The sequence below is a fragment of the Hypanus sabinus genome, chromosome 3 (genome assembly GCF_030144855.1).
Source record: "Hypanus sabinus isolate sHypSab1 chromosome 3, sHypSab1.hap1, whole genome shotgun sequence".
Taxonomy (NCBI): Eukaryota; Metazoa; Chordata; class Chondrichthyes; order Myliobatiformes; family Dasyatidae; genus Hypanus; species Hypanus sabinus.
This window is the reverse complement of record NC_082708.1, coordinates 59,460,085-59,477,455: the sequence shown is the minus strand read 5'-3', so window position 1 is coordinate 59,477,455 and position 17,371 is coordinate 59,460,085. Positions and strand designations below refer to the sequence as shown.

Here is a 17,371-nt window from a genome sequence, read left to right as displayed (position 1 = left end):
ACTGCACACAATACTCCAAATGTGACCTCTTAATGAAATATATTGCTGTTTTATATGCTAACCTACTAGTGAACATTTTCACCTAAGTTATTTACATATATCACACCTGAGATCCCATCACTGATTTTTGTAGAATGCCACAGGTTACAGACCTCCAGTTAGAGTAACACCCCTCTATCACCAACAATTGAGTTCTATGTTCAAGCCGATTTCGACTCTAATCTACAAAGTCTTCATGTGTTTTAATCTTCTGGATCAGCCTACCATGAGGGATGTTATTGAAAACTCACTAAAGTTCATGTATACAATATATTCTAATTAATAACGCAATTGGAAACCTACCCATCTCTGTATTTCCAATTATTTCTAGCTTTTCAAAATTTAGGATGTACTCCATTCTATTTAAAGTGAAAGATGTCACCTTAAAAAACTATTTCCCAGCTTTTCTCCCCCATTCATGTTCTATTAATATTTATTGCCAATTAAATGCTTCAATCTATACTGATTAGTGCATTATCATTCCATTATTAGCAAACTTGCGTAGGTGGCTTTCAATACCATCACCCAAGTTGTTTAAAAAAAAAACAGGGCTAGTAGTTCTGTTGGGAGAATACAGCACGTAAACAGGTCCTTTATTAGACCACTAAGTCCACACTGACCAAAAACACACATTTATGCTAATCTGATATTAATCCTATTTATTATTCTCTCCAGAGTTATCATCAACTCACTCTAGATTTTACCACTCAGATACACATTTTACAGTTTACAGCAATTTACAGTGGTCAATTAACCCTGGTAACTACACATAAGATAAAGATGATGCAGCTGAAGGAAATCCATCTGGTCAAAGAGACAATGTGTAATTCCCACATAGACAATGCGAAGCTCAGGATTTACCCCAGGACTCTGATGCAGTCATAGAGTGAAAAATGGGCCCCGTGCCGCCTGTAACACTGGTTACCTAAGATTGTAACACTGACATTTGAAGCACCTACAGTCCCTTTGCCATATTTCCTGACCAGGTCAATAATTTGTTTTCAGGTACATGAACTTCAACCTTTGGTTAACAATGCCAAATTCCTTTTGGAAATCCAGATAACTAATTGCTTGATTTCCTACTTGATTACAATTAGACACTGTATTTAAAGTGCAGTTTATCCAAAGTAGTGGATAGACCAATCATATATAGATCCTGTGATGGGCTTTGCTTTATCACTCTAAATCAGGGGTGTCAAATTCATTTTAGGTCACGGGCCGGATTGGGCAAAATGCAGCTTCATGCGGGCCGGATCAGTCGGGCACGTGTGAACGCAGCTTTCATTGCCTCCGTTTTTTCAGCCTGTTCTTATGTGTCTCAGTCTCTGCTATAACTACAAAGTGTTTCACTTCACAAATTCCATTTCTTATGAAGAAGACTGCTGAGCAAGCATTATTTTTATGATTGGTATTAACTTACAATCATAGGCTTCCTATCGCCGGGCCATTAATTAAAATAATAGATCTATCTAAAATGATCTCACGGGCCGGATATAATTGTACGCCGGGCCGGATATGGCCCGCGGGCCTTGAGTTTGACACCTATGCTCTAAATTAGCTGACATATTGACCAACTCAATTAAGTATCCCATTCAGTCCACTGAGATCTGATCACTGGATCTCAGAGGAGGCTTAACCAGGATATTGTACAGCTACTATATATTATGGCATACAACCAGCCTTTTTAGTCCTCTACATTAAAATGACCGATTTGATTATCTTTTAAACATACTGTATCTAAAATTATAACTCCAGTAAGCAGAAATAGCAAAACTACCTTCAAAGTTCTTAAGTCCGTCCAGTTTATCAAACTATTAAAAGATAGGATATAAAGACATAATAGGAATAAAGTCCCTCCAAATACTGGCTGAATAAAGAATAGTCTTGTGAATTTTTGTTAAAAATCAAACCACTAGCCTCAAGGGACATAATCTATTTCAACCAGGAATATCCAAAAGAATGCACACATTTGGAAAATTTGCATATTTTTATTAAACCTCTCTTTTTTCCACAAACCACAAAATCCACCTATGAGCCATTGTTTGTGAAAGTTTGTAGGAAACACACTAACTGCTCCTTCATATTTTACTTATCCTGTTTGACATGGTAACACGTCTTCAGATTACTATCACAATACACAATGAAACTGAAACCAGTAACGTAAGGAATTATAGGATCAAGAAAGTACTAACTGAATTTTATTTACATATTCACAAGTTGCAAACAGGCTATTGCTCTAACATGAATTTGAATTTTCACAATAATCTCAGTTTTACTGAAATTTTGTTTGTAGAAGTCATACATCTGTCTGCATTGCATACTGTGTTGCGTGTTTATGAGGTTTATTATGATAACTAGTGCCATCAGTGGGGCGTGGTAAATGTGAAGGGAATAAGTTCATATTCTTGCTTATTTTGTAGTGGTTTGGAAGCAGCGGAGCAATGGTGGTTGTACACTCAAGTTTCATCCTTTCAAGATTGTATGCTTGCTAAATGCTAATGAAGGATCAAATGCATGTTGACTTTTGGAGCCACAATTATGGAGTGCAAGTATACCATATCCATAGGGTTGCCAGCAGTGGCAATTGTTAAGGTTTGGTTTGGCCGCTACACTGCTCTTACTTACAATTTAACATTCTGTGTCCACTATTACGATGTGTATTATGGCTTTGTTAATCACCAAAGAAGAAAAGAGGAGAGTTTTAAATGATGAATACAGCAATGAAACAATACAAATAAAACTTATGCAGCTGTGACGAATACAGAAATATAATAACCAATAAATTTTAAAAATCATGTTTGAGCTATTTTCGTTATTTTAAACAAACCCCTATACATTTGAATTTGTGTAATGAAGGAGAAAAATAATGATCTTGTTTAGCTAACATCTGTCTCGCATTATTTCTTGCAGGAATTAATCGCATTTTCACATTTATGAACGCCCATTTACAACTCAACCTACCTAGTAATGTTGTCACAGACTCCGTGCCCACCAAATTTAGCTGGTTCTATAGGTGCACCAGGTTTTCTCACCATCACTTTAAGAGTTAGACGCTTTCCTTGCATTCCAGACATTTCCAGTCGCCGTTGTATTTCTCCCACAAGACTGAGAAGAAATAGCTCTGCCTCTTTTATCTGAGAGGGAAAGACAAGAGAATTATCATTTTAAAATCTAAACAATAAAATTTTACACAGTAAGACCATAAGGGAGAGGAATAATTAAGATGAAACAATTTTACAACACTCTCAAAGTTGTTCATGATTTTCTACCTAAATTGCTAAATATCTCAATAAAGATTGGCAATCATAGCAATAGGTATAAGTACCTGTTCTTATAATTTTTAAAATTACAGGCTTAAGTAAAATCAGATTCTTTGCATCAAAATGTAATTCCTTTAAGGGAGAATGTAGAAGCAGAGTTGCAGGCAGACAAAATAAAAATGGGTTATAATAAGAATTTGTGTAGGATTTCCCCTCTCCATTTCTGACTTTCCTGTTATGTTAACCTTCTGGCCTCAAGTGCACAACTTTCATTATTGCCTCCAGCTGTCAACAAGTTAATAAGTCCCCCTGGGAAGAGAAAGAGACCATCATTTCAGGTCAATTGCCTTCAATTTTAATGCAGTGCATCTCCAAAAATGGCATGTAGCCTGCAGAGTGTTTCCAACACTTTCTATTCTTATAGAATAAGGAGTACAATCTGTGTTTTGGATGAGGGCTATTTTAGTACTGTGCAAAACATGGCAATGGATTTGAAAGACTCAAACAGAGAGTTGCTGGAGAGGAGATTCACAAAAATGTGAAATATTCAAGGATTTTTGCTATCTATGTGATGAAGATAGCCTCATTGTGCTGTTAGAGAGGGAGCCTGGATTTTGATCCAAACACAGCGAACGGCTGATGTATGTCTAAATCAAGATGGTGTGTGATTTGCAGAAGAAACTGCATAATGTGATGTTCGCACTGCACTTCCTTTGAGGGGTAGAAATTATGAATTTGGTCTATGTTAACAAAGAAGCCTATTAAATAAATTCAAAACATGAATGCAAGTTACTTTGCCTCTTGGCTGACAAATCTTCACTACAAAAACAATGACTAAAAAAAAATCTTCCATTAGCATTCAAATCAGAGTTGGCCTGTTCAACCAAGCTGATTTATCTGAGTTTATGTTGCTTGCTCAATACCTAAGTTATCCTGCTCAAAGACCAATGCGATTTTCAATTCAGATTCCTGCATCTTTCAATAGTTTTCCTTTCAGACACCATTGTCTTTTATAAATTGTCAATATTTGAGGAAATCAGCTTCACACCTTTACACATCTCCTTAGCCCAACAATACCAGAAATATTCCTCTAAAACCCTCCACTGCTGTCTCAAAAGATCAGCTTTAACGTGAACAAGCACTTCCATTAATCAAATAAATGCCATTCACGTGTGTCTCAAAAGTAACAAGAGGTTCTGCAGTTGCTCAAAATCTTGAGCAATGTACAAAATGCTGGTGGAACTCAGCAAGTCAGACAGCATCTATGGAGGGAAATAAACAGTTGATGCTTTGGCTGAGACCATTCATTAGAACTGGGAATGAAGGGGACTGATGCCAGAAAACATGAGAATAGCTTTTCATTGACATGGTACAGAGTATATATCCTATATACACTCAGTGACCACTTCATTCGGTACACCTGCTCATTAGTGCAAATATCTAATCAGCCAATCATATGGCAGCAACTCAATGCATAACATCTTGCAAACATGGCCAAAAGGTTCCATAGTTGCTCAGACCAAACATCAAAATGGGGAAAAGTGTAATTGAAGTGACTTTGACCAAAGAATGATTGTTGGTGCCAGATGGTGTGGTTTGAGTGTCTCAGAATCTGCTAATCTCCTGGGGTTTTCACACACAACGATCTGTGGAGTTTTATGGAAACAGGTGTGAAAACCAGAAGAAAAAATTCAGTGAGTGACAATTCTATGGACAAAAATGCCCTGTTAATGAGACAGGTCAGAGGAAAATTGCCAGATTAATTCAAGCTGACAGGAAGGCTAAAGCAACTCAAATAAGCATGTGTTACAACAGTGGTGTGCAGAACAGCATCTCTGATCACACATCAAACTTTGAAGTGGTAGGACAGCAGCAGCAGAAGACCCACCCAGTTCTAGAAAGATGTAACTAATAAAGTGGCCACTGAGTATACATGTCAATGATAAGTAATATTACATTTCCAATTCCAGCCTATATTCCATTAAGATTCATTATTCTACAAAGGCAATTAGGTCATGTATACAGTATTTAGATTTTTATTCATTTTGCTTTAAGAAATGCTGTACTGATTTGAAATCTGTGCATAATGGCTCACCAATCCTGATAATGATAAATTTTAATGACTTTGAATTACAGACTTACTGTTATTGGCAATGATTTCAATTTAGATGCACTTTTCAGAGACTGAAAGTTGATTCTAAACATCCGATTTGAATAAAGCTCACCGATACAGCAATTTGTGATTTACATGAATTATGATTTGTATGTTCTCAAAAATATTAATGAATAACTTACCTGACTAAACCGAATTCCATAATTAATTTCTGCAGATACAGATTTTCGCTCTTTCTCCGTTCGGACTGGTCTATCATCTAGACCTCGGCAGAATCTGTAAAGCATTTGGCCTGTTTTTGGCCCAAATTCCTTTTGAAGTCTTGGCATCAAAATCTGCTGCAGTTCTCCACATGTTTTAACACCAAATGATGCCATTTTGTATTCTAGTGCCCTTCCAACTCCTAAATATAACACCAAAATTAGATAAATATAATGCAAGAAAAGGAAAGGAAATAATGGTGAAGGCAACTGAAAATAAATATTAAACTCGGCTGTTAATATCTCATTTAAGGGTTTTATGTTTGCACTTGTTTTTTAACTACTATTTAGTTGCGCCAAAAATTCAAATGTTTACATTCTACATTCTTTAACAAATTAGAAAATAACCTCCAAATTGAGATTTATCCTTCAAAGAAAAATATCCAGACTACTAAATAAAGCCTCAACAAATGTTGTATTGTTGCTACAGTTCCTTTTAGACAAATTCCAAGGCAATTGCAATATTCAGTTTCATATAATTATCAAATTACTCAGAATAAATGTCAAGTCTCATCATATTTAAATTAAGTCAATTATTTAAATAATTACTTGTATATTCCCTGTCCCAATATATGACTGCTTAAAATACACTAATTTATTTCAAATCAACAGCATTTTTCTATTAGAAAATTATGAGCAAAAAATAAAATTAATTGGATAGTAAATACAGAATAGAGAATAGCATAGTGAGCAAGGTGTTTTATAAGGAGAGAGATGTTGATGGCAACCTGCTGGGTAAATAACCAGTTTCTGCAATATACAGTGTTGCAACTCTTCAAGTATATTGTAGAATTATCATGTGTATCCTGATTTAAGTTTTTTTAATGCAAGTTCACCAATTTACAATTTTTACTTCTTAAACTCACAATTCCAAATGTTACTCAGTTGGTTTGATGCCACTGAACACCATAGCAAAAAGTACATAATTTAGCTTACTAACATTATGTTATTTCAACACTATGTGCCATTCCCTTGCCACAAACTATAAATCTGTGGCAAATGGTACGAAGCTGAACCAATTTTCAAATGGCGCCACTATTAATCCGAGGTCAGCTGCTATCCATATTACTCACCACCACTAAGAACATCTACTTACACAACTGTTGTTCAACACTGACCATGGTTCAACTCATCTGGTACTAAAATGCATCTTTTATTACTTCTTCATTTAACAATTCCTATGCTCTTCTGTACCCTCTTATTCACAAACCTATCCAGAACTTTGCTGCCTACAAAGTTTTCTGACTTACAAAGGTTCTCAGTGCAACACAAATTTAATTTGAAAATCCCTAACATGTCTCGATAAATTACCGTGGCTTGCTTTGGCTTCTCCACTTCCCTTACCCATCTGCGGATACCTGCCATCTTTAAGCCTTGAATTCTGGCCTTTGTACATCCATAATTTTAATTAGTACACTCTTATGACTTTTATCATTAGCTGCCTCAGGTTTAAAGTTCTAGGATTGCATGGATAATTTCCTCAGTTTTTAAAGGTTACTTGAATGACTAAACTTTGGTTCATCTGTCCTAATGATCCTTTACTATCAAGGAGCTAAATTTTGTTAGAAGACACTCTTGTGGAATGCCTTGGGATGTTTTACTACTTTAAATCATAACATAAATGCAATAACACAAACTGCTGGAACGATATAGCAGGTCAAGCAGCATCCATGGAGACAGAAATAGTTAATTGCTTAAGATCAATGATTCTTTCTGCACTGGCGCTGCCTAACTTACTGAGTAATCCTAGCAATTTGCTTTATTCCAGTACATACAACGCATTTAAGTTCATATAAATGCAAGCTGTCATCTGTAAATTGACTGCTGCATTTTCCAAAGTACTATATTTGTTGTGAAATGTGATGGGATAATTCTTATCATTACATAAAAATGCATTCGGCTTCACTTCATTTCCACATAATGTCAACTGCCAATAATATCTACATGAATTAATCTGACTTGCCTGGTAGACTGCTTACAAGTTGATCTTTGATAAAATCATCCACTTCCTCTGGTTTTAGATAATATTGTCCATCCGGCTTGGCCTTACGAGTGGCCATTCTGGCCAGCAGAATGTTCGATCCTATTGAATGCAAAATAGTAGCATTAGTATATCTGTAAATAGAAACATAGAAAACCTACAGCACAATACAGGCCCTTAGAATGTTACATTTTGGTATATGTTCTCAGCATTTGCTTATCTATGAATGACATTAATACTTCCTGCTAGAATGATTTTGCAGGCTCTGATTATTTTCTGGCGTCTCATCCAAATAGGCATAAACTTGGGCACCAAGAAATTCTCTACGCAGGTCATAGCAACAATTTAGAGATCTTTGTGTACTTTCCAGCTTAGGCCAATAAACAATAAAGGCTATTGTCCTAAAGTTAAAAAAAACTTACACAAATCTTATGTATCAGTGTAACCAATACACCTGTTTAAACAATGAATATCATCAAAGGTGGGATTTGTTGTAAACTTGCACTGAATCAAAATTATTCAACTATAATTACGACTTCTGGAGAAAAACAATGCACAAGAAATAAATGTTTGGTAAATAAACTATGTAACTCTGGTTTGACAAGGTGACGAGAGAGAATGATGAGGGTAGGGCTGTGAATGTTGTCTACATGGATTTTAGTAAAGTGTTTGACGAAGTCTCTCATGGGAGACTAATCCAAAAGATTAAGATGTATGGGGTCCGGGGCCAATTGGCTATTTGGATTCAGAACTGGCTTGTCCATAGAAGACACAGAGTAGAGATTTAAGGGACTTATTCGAGCTGGAGGTCTGAAATTAATGGTGTTCCACAGGAATCTGTGCTGGAACCTCTGCTGTTTGTGAAGTATATAACTGACCTGAATGAAAATGTAGATGGGTGGGTTATTAAGTTTGCAGAAAATACCACGATTGGTAGAGTCATAGATAGTGTAGAAGACAGGCAAAGAATACAGTGCGATATAGATCAGTTACAGATACGAACACAGAAATGGCAGGTGGCGTTTAACCCAGATAAATGTGAGGTGTTGGTAGGGCGAATGCAAGGAGAGAGTACACTGTTAAGGGCAAGGCCTTTAACGATGTTGCTAAGCAGAGAGACCTTGGGGTCCAAGTTCATAGCTCCTTGAAAGTGGCTACGCTGGCTGATAGGGTGGTTAAGAAGGCTTAGGAATGCTTGCTTTTATTAGTCGAGGCATGGAGTTCAAAAATTAAGAGGTTAAGATACAATTTTATAAAACTGTGGTTAGGCCACATCCGGAGTATTGCATACTGTTCTTGTTGCCCTACTACACGAAGGATGTTGAAGCTTTGGAGAGGGTGCAGAGAAGGTTTACCAGGATGCTGCCTGGTTTAGAGGACATGCGCTATCATGAGAGGCTGGATAAACTTGGGATGTTTTCTCTGGAGCAGCAGAGGCTGAGGGAGATCTAATGGAGGTTTATAAAATTATGAGACACATAGAGTAAGCCCGGCGAAACTGTTTCTACCGATAGGAGAAGGGGCAAAGGTGGGTTACGGGCACCTTAAAACCAGTTGCTTCAGGCAGATGGCGCTCATAAGCCCTGGTTGGCAGCTCATTTAGGAGAAGGAAAATTCTGATCTCAAACCTCCACTGCCTTGTGGCTATACCCATTCATGGGGAAGGCTTTGGAAGTAAACCCTGATGGAAAAATCTGGAGCTGGAGTCCATAAGGTGGTCCTACATTAACTCCTGCGATGCTGCTGATAGCAAACTGTAACAGTCTCTGCTGTTCCTTTGGGTTCATCAGATGTGTGGGGAGGGGGATCTTGCTACAAGGGCAACAACTTGCTCTCCATATCGTACTGCCCAGACTTGTTTATCTACACAGCTAGGATGCAACATCCACAGCCAACCCTGACCAACAGAGGGCTCGCTCAGAGGGCATGCATTGAAGGTGAGAGGGGATAGGTTCAAAGGGGATGTGAGAGGCAAGTTTTTTTTTACTCAGAGTGATGGATGCCTGGAATGCAGAGCCTGTTATGGCAGTAGGAGCAAATACATTAGAGACTTTTAAGAGATGTTTGGATAGGCACATGAATGTTAGGAAGGTAGAGGATATGGACATTACATCTTGGAGTATGGTAGGTGGTGTTTGGGCATTTCTGAGTTGTTTTTAGCTGGTTTGCAACAACACTGTGGGCAGAAAGGCCTGTACCTGTGTTGTACTATATACTATGTTCTGGATGACTAAGGTTGTGGATTTGATGTGATGGAGCAAATAAAGTAAGGAACAACTGTGCATTTTACAGATAGAACACACTGCAGGTGTACAGGGAATGATTTTTTTCTGAGTGGTGCACATCATATCTAGAAGCTGCTTTGTGCTGATGATAAATAGCTTCTTGAATGTTCTTGCAGTTGCATTTTATATATGGCAGAAAAACCTACAAGATAGATTAGGAAGTGATTCACATAGTAGGACATACAAATTCTGACATGCTCTTGTAGCCTCAGTACTTAGTGGCTAACCAAGTTGTGTTTTATTCAATGACAGAAGACACAACCACAGTAATGAAAATGAATGTTATAGATAGGCAGTTGTATTCTCTCTTGTTGAAGATTATCCTTGCTGTGAATATTACTTGCCACTCACCAGCCCGAGCCTGAATATGGTCTAAATGAGCATGTGGACTGCTTCATTTGCTCAGGATTGCAGATGCTATTGAAAAATGTGCAATAAGCTGCAAACATCTCCCTTCTGATTTTATGATGGAAGGCAGGTCATTGATGAAGTGAGTGAAGATGACTGGTCAATTATAGTATTGGAGAGAGATATCACAATAGCAGGCCCTCCACATGAATCATCTGCCCATTTACACATCCTAAATTAATCCCATTCGCCTTACCTTTGGTCAACTCTTCCAGATTGTCCTTACACACCAAGAGCAATTTTCCATCGTAATTAACTTACCAACCCACTCCCTTAGGAAACTGGAGCACCCAGGAGGAACCCCCACAGTCACATGGGGAACATAAAGACCGTATGAAGTTAGGATTGAACCCTAGTCACAGGCATTGTAAGGCAGCTGCTCTCCTAGCACCCCTGGGATATGGGAACAAATTGGAGCAACCAGGAGAAACCCCCATGGTCACAGGAGGAATATACAGGTGGTATGAGGTTAGGAATGAACCCTGGTCATTGTGAGGGAGCACCACTGCCTTTATGTCAAAGCTGACCATTCTTTCTTCACCTTCAAAATGTAGTTCTTTACTCCATATTTGGACCGTGAGATCTAACAAAACCTAATGATCAAAAATACCACTTACAATAGAAAAATATGATTTAAAGAGGAAAGCTTGCTATCTAAGTGGATGAAGATATGGTGTTAGCTATAATTTTAATGATGTATGGATGCACCAAGGACCAGAATTGTTCAATTGTGAAGAGTTCTTGGTGAATGCTAGAGCTTGAATAATTTGCATATTAAGGAAGATGACATTTAAACATAAAGATGAGTATTTAAATATGCAACACTGGTCAAATGCAGATCTGTGAGCACTAGAGGAATGGCTGCATTTCTCTTTGTGCAGGAAGTATGCATGTGCCTTTTTCTATTTAAACTGAGAAACTATAAAAGTATGACACTGAAGAATATAAAGGTCTTTTTGTTGTTCCTGGATACATACCCATTCCAACTGATGCAGTACATTGTGTTTTTTCCTTAATCTCAGAGCGAATAACAGTTGCTATCTCATCAGGTGTCAAACCAGTTTCTGTACAAATTGCTGTTATGTCTACAAGAGCTTCATCGCAGCTGACAGCTTCAATATCATAAGTATAGCTAAATGCACATAAGACAAGGGAAATTAATTAGTACATATAATGCAGTGGTATTTTTAAAAATATTGGTTGTTGTACTTACTTTTTAATGCCAGAATATAGTTATAATCAAGATCATAATTCAGAATGCAAGTTTCCATTGACCATCAAATGTTGAGATCTAAGTGCACTGTTGGGCAGAAATAGGGGGTGGTATCAAATTATTGGAGGAGGTTACCAAGAATACCTTGAAAATACAAGGAAGTTAGGCGAAAGGCGTACGTTCGAATGTTGTTCATAGACTTCAGTTCAGCATTCAACCCCATCATTCCTCAGAAACTGATTGGAAAGCTGAGCCTACTGGGCCTGAACACCTCCCTCTGCAACTGGATACTAGGCTTCCTGACTGGGAGACCTCAGTCAGTCTAGATCGAGAGCAGCATCTCCAACACCATCACACTGAACACAGGGTCCCCCAGAGCTGTGTGCTCAGTCCACTGCTGTTCACTCTGCTGACCCATGACTGTGCTGCAACACACAGCTCGAACCACGTCATCAAGTTCACCAATGACACGACCATGGTGGGTCTCATCAGCAAGAATGACGAGTTAGCTTACAGAGAAGAGGCGCAGTGGCTAACGGACTGGTGCAGAGCCAACAACCTGTCTCCAAATATGAACAAAACAAAAGTGATGGTTGTTGACTTCAGGAGGGAACGGAGTGACCACTCCCCGCTGACCATCGATGGCTTCTCGGTAGAGATCGTTAAGAGCACCAAATTTCTTGGTGTTCACCTGGTGGAGAATCTCACCTGGTCCCTCAACACCAGTTCCATAGCAAAGAAAGCCCAGCAGCATCTTTACTTTCTGCGAAGGCTGAGGAAAGTCCATCTCCCACCCCCCATCCTCATCACATTCTGCAGGGGTTGTATTGAGAGCATCCTCAGCAGCTGCATCACTGCTTGGTTCGGAAACTGCACGATCACAGATCGCAAGACCCTGCAGCAGATAGTGAGGTCAGCTGAGATCATCGGGGTCTCTCTTCCCACCATTACGGACATTTACACTACACACTGCATCCGCAAAGCAAACAGCATTATGAAGGACCCCACGCACCCATCATACAAATTCTTCTCCCTCCTGCCGTCTGGAAAAAGGCACCGAAGCATTTGGGCTCTCACGACCAGACTATGTAACAGTTTCTTCCCCCCCAAGCTATCAGACTCCTCAATACCCAGAGCCTAGACTGACACCTTACTGCCCTATTGTCTTGTTTATTATTTATTGTAATGCCTGCACTGTTCTGTGCACTTTATGCAGTCCCGGGTAGGTCTGCAGTCTAGTGTAGTTTTTTTTCCTGTTTTTTTTTACATAGTTCAGTCTAGTTTTTGTACCGTGTCATGTAACACCAATGTCCTGAAAAAACGTTGTCTCATTTTTACTATGTACCGTGCCAGCAGTTATGTCAAAATGATAATAAAAAATGACTTGACTTGATATACAGGGGACACAATTCTGTTTTGTTGCACACTGGATTGAATATATTTATGTATTTCTGAAACACTATGTAAAGGCTTTATAGCTAAAATAATAATTAACAGAAGTTCTTGTAATTATCATGGCATTCCGTAAGGAAAAAATACTATTTCCTGTAGTTGGGGAATTTGTCACAGCTCCTCATATATTGAACGCACTCATTAAGATACAGAGGTCATAATCAGGTATCCTAAATTTCATGCAGAGCCATAAGACCACAAGACATAGGAGCAGAATTAGATGACTTGGCCCATCAAGTCTGCTCCACCGTTACATCATAGCCAATTTATTATCCCTATCAACCACATTCTCCTGCCTTCTCCATGTAACCTTTGACACACTGAATACCCAAAAACCTATCAACCTCTGCTTTAAATATACTGAATGACTTGGCAGCCATAGTTGTCCATAGCAAATCAATTCTACAGATTCACCAACCTCTGGCTAAAGAAATTCCTCATCTCTGTTCTAAATAGATGTCTCTATTCTGAGGCTGTGCCCTCTAGTCCTAGACTCATGCACTGGAGAAAACAGCCTCTTCACATTCACTTTGTCTAAGCCCTTCAATATTTAATAGGTTACAATGAGATCCTACTTCATTTTTCTAAACTTCAGCAAATACAGGCCCAGATCCATCAAATGGTCCTCATATGTTAACCCTTTCATTCTCGGAATCATTCTCGTGAACCTTCTCTGGATCCTCTCCAATGCCAGCACAGATTTTTCTTAGATAAGGAGCTTAAAACTGCTCACAATACTCCAAGGGTAGTCTGACCAGTACCTTATAACCACGGCATCTTAGATTTGACCACAGCATCTGCAGCGTACTTTGTGTTGACCAATACCTTATAAAGCCTCAGCATCACATCCTTACTCTTATATTCTAATCCCCTTGAAATGAATGCTAACATGGCATTTGAATTTGTTACCACCGACTCAATCTGCAAGTTAACTTTTAGGGAGGTCTGCACAAGGACCCCCAAGTCTCTTTGTACCTTTTATTTTCAAACTTCTGCCCTGTTTAGAAAATAGTCTATGCCTTTATTCCTTCTACCAAAGTGCACAACCATACACTTCCCTACACCATATTCCACCTGCCACTCCTTTGCCCATTCCAGGACACTGATCATGACCGAACAAAAGTAGTTTGCACTGATTTCAAAATTACACCATTTTTGTGTTGTCATTGTAATGCCTGTCAGACCAAAGTGGATTCAACATTCGCGCTTAGATATCTAACTTCAAAGCCTTTTTAAACATAGGTGACTTAAGCATGAAAAACTAAAAATTCAGAAACTGAAATGTCAGCAGTTCAAAAGTATTCATCCCCCTTTGCTCAGTACTTAGTTGAACTACTTCTCGCAGCTATTACAGCCAGTAGTCTTTTTAGATAAGTCTCTATAACTTTGCAGAATATGATGGAGCATAATTTGCCCATTCTTCCTTGCAAAATTGCTCAAACTGTGTCAGTTAATTTGCTGACATGTTTTGGGAATTTTCTTTTGATTTGACACAACACACAATGTTTTGTAGATTTGCTCAAAAAATCCTACTTCAATATATTTTAAGTTTAGAAAATGAGACAGTAAAACATGAAAATAGTTGTGGGGACTGAATACTTTTTCCAAGGCACTGTATAGACTGTCTGAACAGTCCATGAATACACTCTCATTATTGCTTTTTTTGTACTATTTAGTTTTTATAATTTATAGATTTTTATGTCTTTGCACTGTATTGCTGACACAAAACAACACATTTCATATAATCTCTCAGTGATAATAAATCTGATTATGAGAAATCACCCTTACAGCAATAAATTCTGGAGACTCCTCTTCAAAAATGGTCCCGGAGGCAATGCTTTGCAGTCAGCCGGCAGTAAAACACATTTGTATTCATGTCCTGACCTTTTAAAGCTCAGATCTGTAGCCAAAAATACTGCAGTAACAAATGGGCTTGTAAGCTACTTAAATGCATTAGTGATCTTATGATCACCAAATGGACTCTACAGACCTGAATATATGTAGCATCTGGAAGCACTGTGTAAGAAAGCAAGGATGTTGAGGAGGCTTTCAGGTAAGACTGAAGAGCTGTGAGACAACCCCAAAGCATCCTTGTAGCCAACACAGAATGTACTATTAAACACGAAGTACACTTCAGATGAACGAATAGTAAACAAAGTACACTGCAGATGAACAAATAGTAAACAAGTACACTGCAGATGAACGAATAGTAAACAAAATACAGTGCAGATGAACGAATAGTAAACAAAGTACACTGCAGATGAATGAATAGTAAACACATAGTACACTATCATACGATATCTTCGTATCATCTGCAAACTTGGCAACAAAGCCATCTATCTATCCAACATCTAAATCATTGATACATAGCATAAAAAGCAGTCCCAACACTAACCTCTGCAGAATACCACTAGTCAATGGCAGCCAACCAGAAAAAGATTGTTTTATTCCCACTTGCTGCTTCTTACCTGACAGCCAATGCTCTCACCAGGCCAGTAACTTCCCTGTAATACCATGGCTCTTAATTTGGCAAGCAGCCTCATATGTGACACCTTGTCAAAGGCCTTCTTAAAGTCAAAATATACAACATCTACTGCATCCCCTTTATCTATCCTACGTGTAATCTCCTCAAAGAATTCCAACAGGTTGTCAGCCATGCTGACTTTGTCCTATCTTGTCCTCTGTCTCCAAATACTCCATAAACTTATACTTCACCATTGACTCCAATATCTTCTCAAGCAGTGAGGTCAGGCTAACTGGTCTATAATTTCTTTTAAACTGCCTTCCTCCTTTCTTAAAGAGTAGAGTGACATTTTTAGTTCTCTGACACCATGCCCGACTCCAATGATTTTTGCAAGTTCATTACTAATGCCTCCACAATCTCTACCACTACCTCTTTCAGAACCCTAGGATGCAGTTCATCTGGTTCAAGTGACTTAAGTATCCTTAGGTCATACAGCTTTCTGAGCACCTTCTCTCTTGTAATAGTAACTGCATTCACTTCTCTTCCCCCACACCCTTCAACATTTGGCACACTGCTAGTGTCTTCCACAGTGAAGACTGATGCAAAACATTCATTTAGTTCATCTGCCATCTCCTTGATCCCCGTTATTATTTCTCCGGCACCTGTTATTATTATACTTGAAAAAGCTTTTACTGTCCACTTTGATATTGTTTGCTAGCTTGCTTTCATAGTTCATCATTTCCCTCCTAATCATTCTTTTAGTTGGTCTCCGTAGGGTTTTAAAAGCTTCTCAATATTTGTCTTCCCACTAATTTTGCTTTGTTGTGTGCTCTTTTTTTTTATTTTACAATAGCTTTGATTTCCATTCTGTCACGATTGTACTATTTTGCTATTTGAGTATTTCTTTGATTTTGGAATACATCTATCCTGTACCTTTCTAATTTCTCCCAGAAACTCACACCACTGGTGCTCTGCTGTCGTCCTTGCCACCATCTCCTTCCACGATACTTAAAATAAACTACTTCAGAACCATCTACTTTTATAGAAGTGCAACTAAAAGTGATTTGCAGCAATAAACTCAGCACATTTATTGTTTCTTGCTTTAATTATATATTTAGATAACATTAAATATGACAATGAGTTCACTCATTGTGTTAATTTTACATGCAATAAATTACCTTGCCAGCGTTTCATACATAATTGATGCTACTTCTTTGTAAGCTTTGAAGTTGTAGCTGACGGCTTGAAGATCAGGGCACAACTTCTTTGCTTGTCCAAAAAACATGCCATTCTTAATACCAGTCTGTCTGCCGAAGAACGACAATAAAACCAACCACATTCAAAATCCATAGTACATCTAATTGGTCAAACTAAATACAATATTTAAAGCCAAAACTGGAGAGTCCAAGTGGATGATAGTCATTATAGACAGCCAAATAAACAGCTGGTCCATACAGCCTTAAGCAGAACAGCCTCTTTTTCTTAAATGACTGACTAGCTGATTATATGTTTTTGATCACTCTCAGGATATCCCACTGGATTATCATCAAGCTGCTACCACAGTCTTAGATTTAATGTTAGCAGATGGATTTTCTATAAATAGCTCCTGAATTAATCACATTTATAAAGAATCTATACTAACAATAAACAAGACATAAATCAATCAGTGGCAACAAATTTCATATGAAATTAGTAATTCCTCTTGCTATATTCCATTTTAGAATTCACTTGGAAATTACATATCCTTTATTTACCTAGCTTCATAACTGCACGATGCAATTTCTGCCATTGATAAGGCCATCAGATCCATGTTGATGCCATTCACAGAGGCAGGTGTCGGATTCTCCCAGGTGTTGCCATCCACTTTGTCAGGCACTTTTTTCTCTATGGAAGCAA

The 17,371-nt window shown here is 38.2% G+C and overlaps 1 protein-coding gene across 7 annotated transcripts in view; it reads right to left on the bottom strand.

Annotated features, from left to right (window-relative positions):
• The window catches only part of rev1 (REV1 DNA directed polymerase), a 101,664-nt gene that overhangs the window by 34,626 nt on the left and 49,667 nt on the right, over nt 1-17,371 (bottom strand). For all 7 annotated transcript variants that reach the window (XR_009511185.1, XM_059964465.1, XM_059964464.1 and 4 more), the window contains 6 exons: nt 17,230-17,359; nt 16,654-16,782; nt 11,324-11,478; nt 7,636-7,755; nt 5,595-5,815; nt 3,001-3,173 (listed from right to left, as the gene is read on the bottom strand). Coding sequence is in view for 6 of the 7 variants with exons in the window: in XM_059964465.1 (XP_059820448.1) it covers nt 3,001-3,173; nt 5,595-5,815; nt 7,636-7,755; nt 11,324-11,478; nt 16,654-16,782; nt 17,230-17,359 (928 nt within the window). In the remaining variant the exon portion in view is untranslated. The remainder of the gene's footprint in view (nt 1-3,000; nt 3,174-5,594; nt 5,816-7,635; nt 7,756-11,323; nt 11,479-16,653; nt 16,783-17,229; nt 17,360-17,371) is intronic.